Source organism: Schistocerca gregaria, chromosome 2, assembly GCF_023897955.1.
Source record: "Schistocerca gregaria isolate iqSchGreg1 chromosome 2, iqSchGreg1.2, whole genome shotgun sequence".
In the NCBI taxonomy this organism is placed as follows: Eukaryota; Metazoa; Arthropoda; class Insecta; order Orthoptera; family Acrididae; genus Schistocerca; species Schistocerca gregaria.
In genome coordinates, this window is record NC_064921.1 from 435,903,523 (window position 1) to 435,924,338 (window position 20,816).

The following is a 20,816-nucleotide window of genomic DNA, read 5'->3' on the forward strand; positions in this document are numbered from 1 at the left end:
CAGCTAGCTCTTTATTCCCATGAAGTAATGAGTGCTGTCGACAAGGTATCTCAGATCGATTCCATATTGCTATTAATCAAGTTGCATGCAGATGGAGTATCGTCTCAGTTGTGTGACTGGATTCGTGATTTCCTCTGCGAGAGGTCACAGTTCGTGGTGATAGACAGTAAATCATCGAGCAGAACAGAAGTGATATCTGGCGTTCCGCAAGGTGGTGTCATTGGACCTCTGCTGTTCCTGATTTATATAAATGATCTAGGTGGTAATCTGAGCAGCCCCCTTAGACTGTTTGCAGATGACGCTGTAATTTATCGTCTAGTAAAATCATCAGATTATCATTTCCAATTGCAAAATGATCTAGAGAGAATTTCTGTATGGTGCGAAAAGTGGCACTTGGCACTAAACAAAGACAAGTGTGAGGTCATCCACATAGGTACTGAAAGAAATCCCATAAATTTTGGGTATACGATAAATCGTACAAATCTAAGGGCTGACAATTCGACTAAGTACCTAGGAATTACAATTATGAGCAACTTAAATTGGAAATACCACATAGATAATATTGTAGGGAAGGCGAAACAAAGACTGCCCTTGTTGGCAGAACACTTAGAAGATGCGACAAACCCACTAAAGAGACAGCCTACATTACACTTGTCCGTCCTGTGCTGGAATATTGCTGCCCGGTGTGGGATCCTTACCAGGTAGGATTGACAGAGCACATCGAAAAAGTGCAAAGAAGGGTAGCCCGTTTCGTGTTATCGCGCAATAGGGGTGAGAGTGTCACTGATATGATACGCGTGTTGGGGTGGCAGTCACTGAAACAAAGGCGGTTTTCTTTGCGGCGAGATCTATTTACGAAATTTCCATCACCAACTTTCTCTTCCGAATGCGAAAATATTTTGTTGACACCCACTCACGTAGGGAGAAATGATCATCATAATAAAATAAGAGAAATCAGAGCTCGAACGGAAAGGTTTAGGTGTTCCTTTTTCCCACGCGCCATTCGATAGTGGAATGGTAGAGAAGTAGAATGATAATGGTTCGAAGATCCCTCTGCTAGGCACTTATGGGTGAATTGCAGAGTAACCATGTAAACGTAGATGTAAAACGCTGTCTGATCGACTATGATTGTGACAAATGAATCACTAACACTATAACCCCTCAATATGCACATATTATCACCCTGATGGAACTGAACACTACCCTTTAGGATCTTTCATTTTTTCTAGTAGTGTATTCTTCACAATTATTCTAACAATAATATCACAGCAACGTATAAATGTTTACGGAAGAAAGTCCAACATATTGTTTAGAGGAGGCTGACGCACCAGTAGCATAGTGCACGCAATATTTAGTATCTGGCTCTTAGTCAAGGGAGGTTTAGTATTTTCCCTGTTTGTATGGTTTATTTGGTTCGGCGGTCACTTACAGATATGTACTCTGTTTCCAGGTTGCTGTGCGAGTTCGGCCGCTGCAGCCGGGGGAAACAGGCCGGGTGCTGCACGTCGTCGACGATACGGTGAGTAGGGACACGTGCTCATCCATGTTCTTCCAAAAGAAAATTTAGGAATACAGTATTTACTGCTTTATCGACCGTCAAAAAAACAGTCTGTTGTCTGTTACGTGTTTGTAAACGTTACCATCTTCACTATGTAAAGAAGCTCTAATCCATTTTCTCTGGCACCTTCCATAAAGTCTTTCAAGGCCTACACTTACCTTCTACATAACAGACAGTGACAATAGCGCTATTGCGTCATGCGTGCTGTAAGGGACTCAGCAAAATTGAACGTTTTCCCTCTTTATACATTGGCTCAGTGTTGTATAAGTCTCAAGAGACCTGTTAGTTTAAAAAATAAATTGTTATAAAAATATCGTTAGTAATATATACTGTATGAACCTGAGGTTTTACATTAAACGTTTCGAGTTTACCTCATCTGTCACCCGCTTCCTGGTCTTTGACTGCACAAAGAACGCAATCAAATGATCTTGTATTCATCATTCTATACATTCGTCTTTCTGCCCAAATAAATTGTAGTTAATATCCAATTGTGTTGTATTAAACTTATTCCATAGTTCGTTCTCAAGTTGTTGAACCTCTAGCGCGCTGTACGCCGAATAAGAATCCTTAAGGAAATAAAGAGTATGAAGCGGCTGTACAACAGCAAATACATTTTAATTGTATCCAGATTTTATGTTAAAAGAGTTGCGTTGCTGTAGCAAACAAAAAGCCTGACGACTTAAAATAGTCACCTTAATAATGTTATCGCCTTTTTCTGTTGATGTGGCGCTAAATTTATTAGGGTGCCATGAATGAAACTGCTTTTTGCGTGTGGTATCGTAATTTCGCAATTACATGTGTGGCATTTTACTCATATCAAGAATCCCAATTTTCGTATATTTGCTGTTAACTTCAACAAGGTCGTTACGGAAATTAGTCATAATTATACAACTGTTGCTTTCAAGACGCTCTAGGTGTTAAACACTTTTCTTCTTTATATCATTATTCAGAGAGCTCTTGATACTTCTGTGCCACGTCTTCCTGAGCCGTTTGTTCTGCTGTCTGAATGTCGGTGTTAACAGATTTCAGTCAGATATGATCCTTGAAATGTTTGAAATGAGCGATATTTTTAGTTTTGACAAGCTATGTTGGTCGTAAGTAGTTTTTCTGTTATTGCAATCAATACAGTTCTAGAGGACTGATGACCTCAGAAAACTCTTGCCAAATAACTACTTTGTCTGGACATTCGGATATATAACAATGTACTTCTGAAAACTTGCAGGTTAGTAGTGATACAGTTCATTTTTAAGAAAATCGTTTTAGTTGCTTTTCTCAGGGACAAAGGTCCACTGTACATGAAGAGCAAGTCATGGAAATTATTCGTCATACAGGTTGTCCCAGAAATGTTGCGGTTGTCTTAGAGGGTTTTTAGAGGGTGTCTTGAGGGACAACCCGACGATAGGAACTCTCATTCAGAAACATCCTCCAACGACGCCACAGAGTGTCAAATCTATAGGCGCTGGCGCCCGCCGCTTGGCCACCCTTTCCACAGCCAATGTGATATCGTACGCTAACGGACTAAGGCGGCACGTCACGCTTTGCTGTTTGTCATTCAGTGATTGCGCGATCGCGAGTAGAGAAGATGCGTAGACAGGCCTTATCTCCCACAAAAGCAATGTTCTTTTCCCGTGGTGGATGACGGTTTGGGGCATGGGCTTCCATCTATGGTTTATTTTTCTATTCTTTATTTTCTGTTGAGAGTGTTCTAGGAGAAAAATAAACTTTAAATGGCAACCTGTGTCCGAAACCGTTTCCACCGAGGCATCAGGGCAACGCAGTCGCAGGAGATAAGGCCTTTTTCTACGCAGCAGCTAGTTCCATCTTCTCCACTGGCGATGCGCTACACTCCCATATTACTTTCCTGGTTCGGATTCTCTCTGCTCCACTACCGACTCTACAAGTGGATATTAATTGAACAGCCCGCCCTGTCTAGAGAAGGGAATGCAGATAATAAAGAAAGCTTGCTGGTAGAATAACCAGTGAATGTTTTTAAGTGCTTTTAAGGTAAAATATGAATGCCAGCTCGGTTGTGGGCAATCGAAGTTTTTTAGTTTCATGAAAATTGTTGGGTTAGTAATGCAAACATACATACTGGCATTAATTTTTATTTTCCACAATCATGTTTACAATCTGCCCTACAACTCGACAAGGCTGCAAAGTTGGGATAAAAACCAAACGCATTATGGCATCCAAGTATGTGACACATATGCAGAACAAAAAGAGTCCAAGCAGCTACAGCTGGATCAGTTAGGAATTTTCATATTTCCTTAAGATTTTCAAATTGTGTGAGATGTACCCAGAATATCACTTATAATATTTCGGAATACAAGATTATGTATTGTAATGGTTTGAATCCAGTTCCTAAAATCTGTTATAAAAATAATATACAATGCACATCTGTAAAAGAAACTAGTGAAAAGTAACATAGAAATCGTAAGAAGAATTGATGAGCTTTTGGCTTTAGGGTAGCTGCAAAGAATGACTGGATGAACAGTAAAACAAGTAATCACAAGAGTGAAAATGACCAAGAATGATTTTAGTAAACTGAATAGTTTTCAAGATTAAGCTTACAATGTGTCTCAAATGGAAAGGATATGTTAACAACGTCCATGTATAGCAATGAGATATGGTTACTAAATGCAAGAATGAATAAAAAATTCAAGATTGTTCTGCAAGCAATGGAGAAATACATGTTGGGAATTAGTAGGATCGACAGGAAAGCAAGCAAATATATGAAGGAACAGACTGGAATGAAAGATTTTATAGCGATTCCTGGCGTTATCTATGCTTGAGACTACTAATAAATCCAAGCCCTCTTTCAATATAATACCAGTAGACTACAAATTCATGTTCTGAATTTATTAATGTGATATGATGAACGCAATGGCTGCAATAGATTCCACGTCCCTTGTCCCGAAGTTCACTTGTGCTGTCAGGTCTTATAGCTATGTGCAAGGTCAATATTGATAAATAAAACTTGTCTTCATCCAAGTCTTCATTAAAGTTCCTTATGACTGCCATAAAAAATGTTTACATTCTGTTGCCAATTTACATTGGTTGTATTCCATAAAAATAAGAGCACTCTACATGCTCTTATAATACTAGAAATATCCTACCTGAAGGCTAGTTCTTTTTCTTTTACATAAAAATTTGCTTACAGAACTTTTCTGTTGCATACGCAATCTATTAGAAGGTATATTATCGTAGTAGCAGCCATACCGAAATCAATTATTACACCCCGAAATCTGTCTGTCATCTTAGAAAAATGAAATGAGTAAAATTTTTACGCAGTTCAAAAGGACTGATAATGTATGCATAAAATGTATCCCCTTAAAGGAATTTTCGTACTGATTCCAAAACTACCGTTTGTAATATTTTCTAAGTTATGGAGCAATTAACATTCTGATTTTAATTTTAGTAATATTAATTCAGCTGATGCGACTGGGTGACAGAAGTATGTGAAAGTCATGATCATTTGTCCTCCAAAATCTGCTGAACACATGTTACTTTGCAAAATAATCAATTATTTGAATGTGAATATTACATAGCAGCTTTCTTCGTTCTTCGTGATAGGATTTTCGAGTTAGCCAAATGAGTTGGTCCCCCACGTGACATATTACCCTACTATGGTCTCGATTTGCTATCGATTCTCAGTTCATGCTATCTAAATATGTGGTAAGTGCTTTCAACATTCGAAATATCGGTTTCTTACAGGAATCCTGTTTGTTCGGTTTGCATTTTATCAGTAGAATCAGCAAGCCAACAACCATATCGTCATAGCGCGGAAGCGCTGAAACAAATATGTTTGAGAAGATGTGCGCAGAATTGGGAAGGGGGTTCTGTTGCTCCTTTCCTATATAAGTTAGGAACAACATAGGGTAAAAAGATTTTGTTTTAGCGTGGACCAGGGGGCATTTGTGAGCCATTCGAGCATTTGTCTTACTGTAGCTACGTTACACAATATTAAGCAAGGTTTGAACGACGAACCGGAGGTGCCGTTCAGGAAAAGCGTGCAAATCCATTAATTATTTTTGACAAAGATATTAACTGCGCTGAAATTAATGTTTAGATCATGGCACGATTTGTATGGACACTTTTTCGAATTTTATGTGCTAATACGTGCAAAAAACACGTTCTTCTGAGGGGTTGAGGGTTTTTTTAAGCACTGCAGTTCTATAGTTTAAACTGGTACGAATTGGTTCAAACTTAGCGCTTGGTTTGGTAAATAAATACACTTAAAACGGATTTTTTTTTTAAATTCAGTGATCTTTATCCGTTCTCAGGGTACGATGGTTAAAGTCAAGCAAAATGTAGCGTGTACAATTCATTCTTACGTGAACTGAATTCACTGAGACGTCTTAAAATGATTCAAATACGTAAAAAGTATAGTTTTAGTGTAAAATTGAAAACTTGCATCCAAAAATTGTGGTTCATACGGATTTTACAGTTTTTTTCCTTTTCCCGAGCCATTTTTATCTTTCAAACTTTTGCGAATCGGTTTCACTTTTGTAAGAAAGTGGACAAATACATGTAATTATGGTCGCCTTTTATTGTGAACGTTATCCCATTGCCACGCTATAAGCAATGTGGTTCGAAATACAATTAAAAAACGCATACCGAATCATTCGTGGCCTGAGTGACCATAAATCTAAGCTATGGCGGTATAAATACTCTCTTCATAGCACAAAAAACACGCAAATACGTCCTGGGCAGACCTAGGGATGTAAAAGAAGGGTATTAGCTTTACGGCTTATCTGGTAGCTCCAAAGACATTTAATCAAAGCATATTGACATATTCGTGCTTTTTTGCGAGTTAACTTTACTCCCCAGGCTCAGTGAGCTCTTCTTGCAACAAGGTGTTGGCACAGCTGCATCTTACAATTTATAGGCTAAAGTAGCTGATCTTATGCCTAAAATCCAGAACATATCCAGACAAGGTAAACAATATATAATATCACATGGCTGAAGCGCATACATGTAATAGCTAAAAACAGTTTTTCCTGGGGGGATCAAATTTCGGGGTTGGATTTGCTCCTGGTGGTATGACATCATGTATCGTGTGTACTTTACTTGACTCGACGCGTAATATTACGTGATATGGGTACTAATAATAAGTAAAATTTCCGAACATGTCAAGATGTTTTGATTTCAGTGTCTTTGAATCTGCCGGAGAAACCGAAAAGCGAATTCTCTTCTTTGACATCCCTAACTCCGCCCAAGATATATTCACCTTTTTATGCTGTGATAGGAGCATGTTTCATGCTTGTTGCTGTGTTATCATAAATATGTATTATGTATGAAAAATGGAATTCTCACCGTATCAAACTTTTCATTAGGTCCAAAGAATTCGTTGTCAGGTGACGCGATCGAATTTGCTTCGATAATCGATTACGAAATCATGTCACAGACTGAGCTGATAATGAAATGGAGGTGGGTGCCAAGCCAAGGGAATGGATTGCAGGAGGCCAAGGAAGTTCTTTCGTGGATCCAAACAGGCAAGAAATAACACAGAAATGGTTTAGTGGAGGGTGACTATATCAGAAAACATGCAGATGCGACTTAGATGTGTGTAGCTTATTGAAATGCATTTTAGCGTATAGAGGAGACATTTATACGGCAGTGTATCATTGACGAAGATATTCGCTTGATTAGAACGGAAATTTTATATGATGTAAGGAATAAAATCTGTGTAGCCTAATGTCACTACTGAATGGTTCGACTAAACAAGTGTGAGGAAATGCCAGAGAGAAGAAGACAAGAGATTGCTAGGTGTGTTGTTCTACTAGGGTCATAGTAGTTTCAGAATAGACCAGGCGTGTCGCCGGTAAAGGCAGACTAGTACTCACCTCATAGTAGTGGGCCGATGAGCCAACGCTTTATGACCATCTGCTTAGAGCGTGTTCGACTTGTGGAAATCCATCGCTCTTGTGGACCTGGGATCGCGGCTGATGTCCACCACTGCCGTACCACCAAAGAAATTTAATTCAAGTAACTAGTTTCGGCGCAGCACTTACGCCATCTTTAGCTCCACTATAAAACAGACGAGTTGTTTCATTCCTCGGCGCATGAATTGTAGAAAACATTGAAACATCACTTTGAAAAATTGTTAATGACTGTGTTGGTAAACATCTACGTTATTTGATACAAAGACAGCTGAGTAAAACTGAACGTTCTCAGATAGTTCTCTCTCCACTTATTCTGATCATCACTAAACTGACACACAACATTTTTTTAGCGCAACGCAATCTGACTTTCAATAATCCCTACAAAAGAATGGCCCTGACTAACAATAACCTGTACCTTTCATGAATCGCTTACCTCACAAAAATCTTCCTTTCTGCAACTACTGCAATACAGCGAGCGCCAATACCGCCAGCTAAATAAAAGATTCTAACTACTGAAGGCACTAACTACTTATAGGAATAGTTAGCAAATGAAAGATTTTGCTAGAGAACAAACAACCTATTTGCCTAAATAATGTTCAAAAGTCATCATATATATATCTATCAATTCATAACATCCATCTTTACAAATTTCCTTTTTCTGGCTGACACACGTCCAGATCGTCCGCCTATAGCAAACTCTCAAAACTCTGTCATCTCTCTCCCTACATACACCACTGCTGGCTGCTCACCTCCAACTGCGCAACGCTACGCACTGTTCACATCCAACTGCCCAACACTACATAAGCGAATATTCCAACAATGAGTCCAAGCAGCCACCTACTGCATATAGCACAGTCAGTGATTTTCATACAGAGCGCTACGTGGCGTTACCAACATAAAAACCTAAACAGCCTACTTACAACATATAATACTATTTATCTCGGATACGTACATTCGGAGTATACACGCTAAAACGTTCTGTCCGCACGTGTACGTGATTACGTTGTAGAATATGAAATCGTGCTGTATACAATCTTCGATAATTAGTATTATAAGGGTTCTACGTTACAAGGGCCAAGAAGCGAAGGTACTCTTTTGGTTTACAGTGGGCCTGAAGATAGCGTAAGTGTTACGCCGAAACTAGTCATTTGGACTAAATTTCATTGACGATATACTTGTGATTTCACCGCTCTGCAGCCATTTTTTATAGATGCTCACAACTGCAGCACGCTGACAGCAAACCAGTTTCACCGTTTCCGAGATGCTCCTGCACAGAAGTCGGTCGTCAAACATCTGGCTGTTGTGAGAGTTACTTATGTCAGCGTATTTCACCTCTTGCAGCCCGTGTCATCGCTGGAATGACTCCTCATTCGTCTCTGCTCCGCTTATAGTTTTTCCTTACCGCCCCACACACCCGCAACATCACTAACCGGCAGACTCGTGGTCGACAACACGCATAATTTTTGGTTCACTAGTACAAACCATGGAGAGGAAAACGTAAGTTGACGATTAAGGTCACGCTGATAGCTAAGTTGTTAGTGAGGGAGCAGTAGCTTAGTTCGACGAACCAAACCAGTATTCGCCAGAAGCAACGTATTATAACCACGAAAAATCTAAAGCCGGGTGGCCGGAGGCATTTATAGTCTCGCTCCATCCGAGTAGGTGTACGACGGACGACTGCGCCACCATACTCGCTAAAGTACGAGCGTTCTCCAGAAAGTAATGCAGCGCATATAATTTTTTTCTCAGCCGAAAACAATGCTACGAATACGAAACGTTACGTATGTATTACTTGAAGTCTCCTGAGTGAACGCGCCAAGTTTCCGTCACGTCCGACAGATAGCGTAGCTGCAGGACAGTCTAAAAATGGCGCGTGTAGTTAATGTACGTTACAAGCAACGTGCCGCCATTGAATTTCTCACTCTAGAGAAAGAAACTGTGGGAAATATTCACAAACGCTTGTGCAAAGTCTATGGAGCATATGCTGTCAACAGAAGTGCAGTTAGGTGCTGGGCACGGAGAGTGAGGTCATCAGAAGGCGGTTCGGCGGAGCTCCACGATTTGCAGCGGTCGGGGAGACCATCCACAGCTGTCACACCTGACATGTTGCAGGGAGCTGCAACAAATGAACTATGACTCAGCAGTTGGCGCTGCACCTGCCAAACAGCAAAGGAAGTTCACACAGTGAAGCACTGGCTCCACCACCAGGACAAGGGTTGGTACCGACAAGGCGTACACGCCTCTGTTTCGCGCTGGAGGAAGGCCATGGAGCTGCGCGAAGTGGCCGCGCGGTTTAGGGCGCCATGTCACGGATTGCGCGGCTCTTGCTGCCGGAGGTTCGAATCCGCCCTCGGGCATGACTGTGTGTGTTGTTCTTAGCATAATTTAGTTTAAGTAGTGTATAACTCTAGGGACCGATGACCTCAGCAGTTTGGTCCCTTAGGATTTTACACACAAGGCCATAGAACGGGATGGTGATCACGTGGAAAAATATGTTGTGTAAATAAAGTACCATACAGTGTTGAATACCAAACGGCTTAATCGCGTTAGGAATTAAGATGTTTCTGCCACAAGTCAACGAAAAAGAAATGCCTATTAACTTTTTTTAAGTCATCGGTCTTCTGACCTGTTTGCTAACGCGGGCCACGATTTCGCCTCTTAACGCCTTCAGTTCAGAGAAGCACCTGCAGCCTACGTTCTCAATTATTTGTTGGATGTATTACAATCTTTGTTTTTCTGTAAAATACAGTTTTTACCCTCTACATCTCTCTCTGGCACCAGGGAAGTTGTTCTCTGACGTCCTAACACTTGTCCTATTATTCTGACACTTCTTCTTATCGGTGTTCTCGATACGTCCCTCTCTTCGCCGATCCTGCGGAGAACCGCCACATTCCTTGTCTTACAAGTCCATCTAATTTTCAATATACTTATATAGCACGTACCTCAAACGTTTCGTTTCTTTTCCGGTTTTTCCGCAGTCCACGATTCACTATCATACAATGCTGTGCTTCAGACACACATTAACAGAAATTTAGTCCTCAAATTAGTCCTATATTTTATAGTCTGAGGCGTAAGTTTGGCCATGGATGACCTCTTTGCCAGTGCTAGCCTCGTTTACATATCCATGTTTCTTCCGTAATGCGATTTCCGCTTCCAAGGTGGGAGAATTCCTTAACTTCGTCTTCCTCGTGATTCGATGTCACGTTTATTTTATCTGCTCATGCTATCTTCTGGATTATGTAGATGTCTTTCTTCGAAAGTCTGATGGTTTCCGCGTCCAATCTTGTAGATTCTACACACCAGCTTAAATAGCCTCTCGGTTGCCGCTTCTCCATTGATTTCAGAAATTTCTTAAGAACATTATCTGTCCCTTCTTCCATATGTGATCGCAGGTCGTCCAAACTTCCAGTAAACTCTGAGGAAAATACATGGCCTCCCATTTCTCTTTCCTGCTCGCTTAACAGTAGAATTCAAGTTACACTCTAAATAATGATGCCCTCCCTTACCAAAATTGTTTTGGCTTTACTATACGTTAAATCAATGCTTCCGACGACTATCTATTTTTCGAATTTTTCAAATTTTTGCTGCTGTCACTTCGCGTTGTCCTGCCTGCATTTCCTATTTATCGCATTCCTAAGTGACTTATGTTGCTGTATTCCTAAAGTTCCCTGAACACTTTCTACCTTTTTCCGTCGATCAATTAAAGTATTTCTGCTGTGACCTAAGGTTACTTTCCTTGTACCTATATTTGTCTGTTCAACTTCTTTGACTGTCGCAGTCTCTGGAATCTCAAAAAACTTCAAACGCATGTAATCATCTATTAGTAATTCAGTAAAATACTTCTTAGCACATTGGTTCTTCCGGGCTTGTCTCTATAACTTCAGGTTGTTCTTCATGATTACTAAGTGCGGTTCGATTCTTTGTCTGCTGCTGGATACGCCTTGTAATCCAGGGTCTTATTTTAAAATCTCTGTTTGACCATGATGTAATTCAGCTGGAATCTTCTCCTACCTCCAGGGATTGGCCAAGTATACATCCTGCTCTTGTGATTTTTGCAAGGTGTGTTCGCTATTACCAGCTGAAATCTATCGCTGAACTCAGTCAGCCTTCTCCACCTCTCATTCCTGCTACCAAGCCCGTATTCTCTTGGAAGTCTTTCTCCTATACTTCACCTACTACTACATTCGGATCCCCCATGACTACTAGATTATCATCTCCTTTTACATTCTGAATTACTTGTTCAGTATGCTCATATAGTTTCTGTGTCTCTTCATCTTCTGCTTGCGATGTCGGCCCGTATATCTGAACTGTTGTTGGTACCAATGGTTTGCTATCGATTCAGATGAGAACAATTCTATCACTGTTCACATTAACTCTCACTGTACCTTACGTTCTTATTCACAACGAATCCTATCCAGGTATAGCGTTTTCTGCTGCTGCTGGTATTACACTATAGTCGTATTCGTACGACCAGAAGTCATTATCCACTTACCGTTTCACTCTACTCACATCCAAAATATATAGACTGAGTCTTCACAGTTCTCTTTTCAGATTTTTTACCTTTCCTACCATTTTCAAACATCTGACATTCGGCGCTCTAATTCGTAGTGTGTCTTTTGCTGGTTATTCAATCGGTTTCTCATGCTTATCTCCCAAAGATCTGACTGGGAATATTTTGCCAATGGAGAGTTCATGATGGCACTTTCTCAATTACAGGCCACATATTCCGTTGATGTGCATTGTGTGTCATTAATGCAGTAGCTTCCAGTGCCTGCTGCATCCTCGTGTCGTTTATCATTGTTCTTTCTTCCGCCTTTTATGGGAAATCTCCCCACCAAAGGACCACAGGTTCCCCTGAAACACTGTCCGCTTCTCCACCCTCTTTCATAAGCCCGTTGCCAGAACGAGGATGACTTCTTACACCGGTAGCGTTCGGCCGTCAGCACTTATGAGTTTTATTCAAAGTTTATGCCTGGCTGAAATCGAATCCGTGACCAAAGACGTTGTCATTATACGTCAAACACACAGCTCCTACCCCAGGGGTATCTAAGAAGAATGTTACATTAAAGGGAGTCGAACGGATAGAATGGCTCGACACATATGACTACTGAATACTGTTGTTAAAAGACCAGTGGATATAAAGAGTAGCAGGCGCAGGCCTAGATATGAATATAAATTATTGGTGACGTTGGACGAAGCAGTTATGCCGAAATGAACTGGAGGACAGAATCGCTGTAACCTGAGGGCTGATGACTGACGCAACGGCAGCAGCAACGCATCAGACGACGGAGAGTGACAAATCAGCTCCGGCATGAATATTAGTCATTAGGTAAGAAACTAGCAATAATACTCGGACGCTACTGCTTGCAGGAAGTTCATATTTATGCTGTTTAAAAATGAAGTTCCTGCTCTCTCTCTCTCTCTCTCTTTCTCTCTCTCTCTCTCACACACACACACACATACACACAGAGTGTGTGTGTGTGTGTGTGTGTGTGTGTGTGTGGGAGAGAGAGAGAGAGAGAGAGAGAGAGAGAGAGAGAGAGAGAGAGAGAGAGAGAGAGAGAGAGAGATATTCAACGCGCGAATGTGCTCATATTGCAAACTGGTCATGATTTCGATCTTACACCTGGCAATGTTGAAAGGGCACCTATCTGACATTAAATATTCAGCCACATCTGACTGATACTGATCATTTAAGTGCAAGCGAGTAATAGAGAATATTCAGTTCCATCCGACTAGTATTGAATAATGCATCTGACTACGCCTGAAATATTAAAGCACAACGGAAAACAATTTTATATACCAAAAGATATTAATGAGTAAAGTACATTAAAAAAGCGCAACAGACAAAATCATTACTCGCAAAAAAACTACTTTACCATTCTTTAACTAAAAATACGCACTGTATAAACAATTTAACTGCATAAATACAGCCTAAACTATCTGTCGTATCAGTCTGCATCGAACCACTGCGGAGATCTTAAAAACTCTCTGAGGTTAGAGCACAGTTACCCATCTACGTGTAATCTTATTCGTAGACTGCTTTATACCGGTAAAGAAAGCCGAAAGAAAAGTGATGCTATTCCATATCTAACAACAAGTGATTGTGTGATGGACCAGCTTGGTACTGAAACGTGGTTTCTAAGATTTTGTAACTTTGACACTGAATAGGTTATGTAGAAATTGCATTTATGTATACTTCGATACGTTTTATAATCCTCTTGGTAAAATAGTGAACTAGCTTTGGAAACAGAACATTTCTTTTAACAAAAACATCGAATTGCAGAGACATATGGCTTGTGAGTAACAAGATACAGATCTGAGTACAGAAGAACAAAGTTGAGGAAAAGAAATATAGAAGTATATAGTTTTCATGCTCCACATACAATCCCAAATTAAGTTTAGACCAGATAGTCGCCTCTTCGTCACACACAGCATCTAGTGCATGCAAGGACAAAACCATTCAGGAAAATCTGGAATACTCATGCTTGAAACAAAACCCACAAAATATACTTTCATTGCAAGAGCTGCATATATTAGAAACTGTACAGACAACAGTAGAAACGACATGACTTAGATAACATAGAGGTAATGATTTAAATAAATAATAATCGTCCAGACGACCATTCGCTTTCTGTACAAATAAGTGAAAAAAGGTTTTACTTCCCCGCAGTTAAACCTAAAGAAATGTCGAAATTGGCTCTGAGAAGAAACTCGCTCACAACATGAAAGCGCAACCCTTTTCTGTAAAGATCACAGGAATCTGGAGCTCATTAACCACAAAGTGGTAAGACGAAAGGGCTCAGTGGTCACTGACAGCCACCAATTAATCACGACATACCACATATTTCGACAATTTCCTAATCATTTGCGAAATATATATATAATGCGGTCACAGTTATGGTATCTGAATTTACAAAAGTGAACAAAGAAAGACGCTCCAATTATTGATTGGTTACGCTAGTTCAGAAAGTGTTATACATACAGAAATAATCTACAATGAAATATATGGAGACAATGCATTAGTATTATAAATAAGCAAAAATATGACAAATAAGTAGTCAGCTGATGACGTGGGCTCAGAAGAAGCACCACTAAAGAAAAGACTGGTTATTAACTCCATGACTCAACTAGCAAAATATGGCTCAAACTGTTAATCTGGGAGGGGATCGCTAATGGGAATTGTAGTGAAAGTTCATCCTCCTCCTTCGCATAAGTAGCGAATATCATCAGATTACTGCGGAGCAGCAACTGAGTTGCTGCACCCATCTGTGCCCTATCCATGACTGCGTCACCCGAGGGCTGTTTGTTCACTATTTGCGGCGAAAATCCTTCCTGATACCTGCAATGGCCGAGATGAAACAAACTCCCCTGTCCACAGCTTCTGTGGGTCTGTGGCGGCTGTGCGTAGCGACGTTTGTGCGGAGATGGAATCTGTATGCATTTATGCGGAGCCCAAGACACTTCAGGTACTTTTTTGGTTTCAGATTGATTGGCTTCATCAAGTATCAGTCAAATTGTCACATTAAAACCTAATGTAGACCTCGTCTGAAGATGGATAAATGTCTGAAACTGGTAAAAGCAAAATAAATCATCGTAAGAGGTGATTGATCATAGTTTATCCAACATTTCAACATCTGGTACATCTGTTAAAACTAATTTCCAGTACAATGTGTCGCAGCGCACAGCACGCTTTGCTACACTGCTGGACAGAAAACAAATTCTTGGCGTGCATCTATAACACCTGCGAATAGCCCTTTATCCCAGCAACAACCTCAGGTTCCGAAGAAATGTCTCTCCACGCACGTCACTCGACACAAGTGTTCCAGACCCAGATTTTGCTGAGTCTCTTATGCACAGGTAACGTGATGTCTTTGACCAACACGACAGCTAGAATAGGCACAAGAATGAAAACTTCTTTACCAGAAACAGGAAGCTCTCTTGTCACGAAATCAAGTAGACGTGCAACACGATATACAGAATCTGAGAATAGTCACAAATATTAATATCACTGGAAAAAATTTATAATTATGCATGGTTACTGACTCATTATTTCACTATAGGTACCTTTCAAATGCAAAAAAGACAAAATCCGTGACATTGATACTGATCTGGCTGCAGGCAGAATGGACCAATCCTTCGCTGCAGCAATTGATGGGGAATGGTGGCGGTCTCATCGCTCTAGTTGTCTTTTACGGGACTGGACCTGGGACCTCCAGGGTAGGAAAGCAGGGGTGTACCTAGTGTTGTAAAACTGCCACAGGCTACTGTAGACTATCGCAAGTAAGCACGGACTACGGTAGTTTTCCTTGTGGCCTTGGTCAGCTAAGATCGAAACTGTGCGGTCTGTACAATAGGTGTGTTACTTACGTATTGGGCTTTACTTCATTTAGACATCTTTGTTTACATATGAGGTCAGTGTCTTACTTGATTCCCCAATTAACTGGAAGAGGTGAATCGTCGAGAACTCAGTAAGAATGTATAAAGGGCCGTGTAACCTACAAAATATTTCTTTTCTACATTGTTATCCTCCTGTATGTTACCTAAAAATTCACAGTATTTACAACAAATTGAAACTGCCAATGTTTAATTAATGTTTTACTCGAAAATTGTTGATCTGTGATGTGAAACAACGGGCTGTTGTAGTAAAAGTTAAAGAAAAGCACATGTTCATCATATAGTAGTAGGAAACGTAATTTCCTCAAAAAAAAAAAGGCAAATTTAAAGGAAGACCGCAAAAGAAAAACGTATCACAAACCGCTTCATTACTCCATCGACCTTATATAAAACGTGTTTCTCTTATTCATAAACAAGCTTTCGCACTTATCACTAATAACAGGAAACTCTTGGCTTTGATCATGATGAAGAATGTTCTATTGAAAACAAAATAACAAAAATTATTATATAGATTTTTTTATGTTTCTGCCTGTAAACTGTACTTGCAACAAACGTAATTGCTTCGGTTACATAAGACCGCAGAAGTTAAGCAATGAACGGTCCTCGGAGCCTTTTGCGGTGGCATGCTTCGATAAAATCTTCTCTGTTTAGGAGCTGTGACACTTTTAATAAAACATTGAAATTTTCGATATCTGTCTCCATCTTCGTCATCGGGAGTTAAGACCGCTGACTGCCGGGGCTGGCACGGTGTTCCATTTATGTAGACGTTAGGAGCTGCCCAACTTGTCTGCCGGGCATGCGTCACTCCGACCCTCTCTGGAAGCTTGCAGACGCTGGTATTATATCTGTATAAGCGGACCACCCTGGTATTGATCAATTGGTGCAAATGGCTCTGAGCACTATGGGACTTAACATCTGAGGTCATCAGTCCCCTAGAACTTAGAACTACTTAAACCTAACTAATTTAAGGACATCACACACATCCATGCCCGAGGCAGGACTCGAACCTGCGACCGTAGCGGTCGCGCGGTTCCAGACTGAAACGCCTAGAACCGCTCGGCCATGTATTGATCGATTTTTAACTTCTGATGATGGTGGAGACAGCTATCGAGAGATTGAGATTTTTATTCCAAGCGACGCGGCTTTTAAACTGAGAAGATTTTAATTTTAGTTCCTTTTAAAATGCAATTTATATTTTGTAATGATATACCCAGTGGACAAATGATGAACGATGTATGGTTCTAATAATGTGCAAAAGAAGCAGACAAACTAACAAGAATAAGGAGAGGTCATCAGTTCCCATTTATTCTCTCACACATTCATTTATCTTTCTTTCCGTGCCAATACTACCAACAATCCTTCCATTTACTACTTGGTTTATGCATTGTATCAAAACTGCCAAACCGTAGACCACAACTGCCATGTTTATAATATATATTTATATAAGAAAATATCCTATTCGTGTAATGACCCTGAGAACAGTGAAAGGCACTTGCACTCTTCCGGAAGCACTGAAACATGCGATACCTGAAAAATGACTGTAAGCACACAAACGACACGACAGAATATTGCACTGCGATGTTCGCCTACAGTGAAAAATAGCTCGCGAGGCCTCGAAACCAAAATACGGGGAGGCCGGCCATTCGAGATGTAGCGCCCGGTAGGACCCGCTGAAAGGTCACCGGTGGCGGATTTGGTGTGGGGCCGAGGTCGGCCGCCACCTCGCCGCTATCGAGCGCGATTATCTCCGCGTGTCGTGCCCCGCGCCCTGCGCCCTGTCCGGCCTGACCCCGGCCGCGACCTCGCCGTTGCGGAAGGCGCCGCAGCCGCCGGCGCTCACGCCACTCTTTTACGGCTTCCTCGGCGCGAGGTTAACGCCTACAGTATAGCCAGGCACGCCACATCTTCTGCATCTGATTCAAGCGCTCTGCTAGTTGTAGGACGCTCAGTGAGTGAATAAACGTTTCCATCCGAACAGGCCTTCAGTTCTCATCGGTACCGACTGGCCGCAGCGTCATAGGAGTCATTGGATGCGGGTATCGAAGGGCGTGTGGTCAGCATACCGCTCTCCCGGTCGTTGTCAGTTTCCGTAACCGGAGCCGCTGCTTCTCAGTCAAGTACTCCTCCATTGGCCTCACAGGGGCTAAACGCAACCCGCTTGTCAACATCGCTCCATAGTCGCAGGAGGTGACCCCTCAAAGTGCTAGCCAAGCCGGACAGCGCTTAACCTCGGTAATCTGACGGGTACCGGTGTGTTCACTGCGCCGAGGCCGTTGACCAGTGAATATACAAGGAGCACTGTAAACATTTTAATTCCCACCTCGAAAAAATCAAAGTGCGACAATGAAACTTAGTGATGGCTTCAGTACTCCTCTACATATTACACACCGAAGAGGAAGTCTCAGCTGTCACCATGGTAAAGTTCCGACTTTCCGCGCCTAAAAAAATTTCGCCGCCAACAGTCAAACGTGAAACTAACGATGAACTTTGCGTATGACATGAATGGGGTCATCGTTACAAGCAGAGTGCCTCAGGGGACATCTGTAATAGGCCCGTTCTACAAGCTGTTTTTGAAAAAAATTTTGCGCCTGAAAACTCCTCAAAGAAGGTCTGCCTGTTTGCAGCTAGTGTCCTCATTTTGTAAGATCTGATATTGCCCTACCAGTGAAAGAAACTCTCGAAAAATACTCCCTCACCCACCTTTCAGTCCTGAAATGAGTGCAACAGACTTTCACTCTCAAACTGAAGCAAAATCTCCACGGAAAACGTTTCGATGCAATTGATGAATCTTGCGGTGAGGTAACACTAGCAATCAGACACTCAACAATGAAGGTGCCCTACTGGGAACACAGACGTTACCAAAACGCGAGGAAACTGTCATAAGTGTGAAAGGAGATTATATTGAAGGCATGTAAAGGCATTTCGTAAAATAAATTATTTTCTTCAATTCTGTCTTACAGTGTGCAAGAACTTTTGACAAGACCTTCGTATCACCCTTCCACAGCTATCAGGGCCGTGCTGTGGTCAGGATAAAATTATCTCTAACCGAAAATGCAGCGTTTGCATAGGCCACAGTCCACTTTCCTCCACAATAGCAGACTGTCAATGGACTCATTTGCAGACGCTCATCGATCAATTCGCCACACTCGAACTGTACCGGTACAACACGCAATTTCTGTTGCACAATACCGTTTCCTCCCATACGGCTATCGTCATTTGGCAATTTCTGACGAAGAAATGATTATATTAACCTCACATACTCCCTCTGTAGCTGATCTGACCCCACCAGAGTTATTTGTATTGTTGAAGATCAGAATACCTAAGTTGGGCGACGAGATACTACGCGATCCAAGACATTTAAAGTACAGTGATAGGCCACATAAACGATGTTCGAATCAGGAATATGGAAAAACATTTCAATCATTATGTGTAACTGTATTATTTCATGAGCGTGAAACGAAATTCAACTATTACTTTGCCAAATGACAGTGCATCGGTCCCCTAACCCTTAGAACAGAGGCCGAAGTACAAGTTGTTTGATCCTCTGTCCTTGATATACCGTCTAGTTCACTATTGAATGACATGAATATGAGAAACGTTTGTATACGAGAGTCTATGTGTGAAAAACGAATTTTAAGTCAATGAACCATAGCACATTCGTAGCGCTTACCATAGTAAATCTATGTATGTGGATGGGTTGTAGCCGTTACTGGATCATCATTACTCGTCATACCGACATGAAAGGATATTTTTGAACTGTTTTCGTACTCAAGGGGATGTGGTCGTCGTCTGCTTAGAGGTTGATGTTTCGTTGGAAATGGTCGACATGCTGTAGGACTACAGACTTCTGCCTTGGGCTGCATAAACTCTGGGATGCCTATGGCGAAATAAGTCCTATAAATGTAAAATTGATCCTCAGTCTTGCCCTCCTGCCACCCCTCTCCGAAACAGCAACGCTGACTGGTTGACACTGATCGGTTTGTATATCATTGGTGGAAGGCGAATGTCTGTACCGGTTTCACGGCTGCCCTCTTATGCCTTAGCAACAGTATGAAATTAATGCGAAGAACATCTGTCGCGTTGGTAAGCCTCCGTAGATGTTCTAATTTTTCTGAGCGTGGTTATTTCGCGAGATGAAGCACGGAGGAAGTAATACGTTGCACGACTATTCTTGGATGCAGGCTCTCGGAATGTTAACAGTATACGTCATTGTTATACGTCTTTGTGATGCATAATCCATCTCTTATAGCGGCTGCTACAGGACATTGGTTACTCAGCAACGGCGTTGCAGCCGAAACGAAAAACATAGCTCTTCTTCAGATCTTCTTTATGTCATTGATTAACACTATCAGGTAAGGGTCCAAGAGTGAAGAGAAGTTCTCAAGAATCGGTCGAGGGAAGGATCAGATGCCATGCATGTCTGGGATGTACGCTAGAGCTGTTGACACACGAACCGTGTAATCGAATGTCAACGCTGGGCGTGCCTAGTTTCTGATTCGGAGCTTGGAAAAGGCAAGCTGGGGAGTCTTTCTGAGAGTGTGGAGCAAAGACGACAGAGGTTCTAAACGTGTGTATGAACGTAGACAAGTGAGATGGTAGAGCACCACTTACATCACATACGCGCCAAACCTTTTCAATACAGCGTCGGAGATGATGGCTTTCAGTTTACATTATAATGTACCTATTATGAATACTTCTCGCTTCAAAGCACTAGCAAACTGATGTTTTGAAAATTCGCCCTTTATTGGTTCGATTTGTTGTGATTAAGGATGGGAAGCGTCTTATAGGTAGTTAAATACTTTTAACACACTAACTCATGTGTCAAGAAATCATGCCGTTTCAGAGCAAAAGCACATGAAAGATCAATCAACAGCACTATATACTTGGTACGATTTCTTTTAATTGAACGTCAGTTAATGACGTATCTGCGATAAAAACATTCAGAAATTAGTAACGTACAAGACAAGAAGGTACGC

General features: G+C 41.3%; 1 protein-coding gene across 1 annotated transcript in view; it reads left to right on the top strand.

The window, feature by feature from the left end:
• LOC126335822 (kinesin-like protein KIF19) overlaps nt 1–20,816 on the top strand; it is a 603,567-nt gene that overhangs the window by 106,726 nt on the left and 476,025 nt on the right. Inside the window, exon 3 of the mRNA XM_049999287.1 lies at nt 1,451–1,519. Coding sequence (XP_049855244.1) covers nt 1,451–1,519 — 69 coding nt within the window. The remainder of the gene's footprint in view (nt 1–1,450; nt 1,520–20,816) is intronic.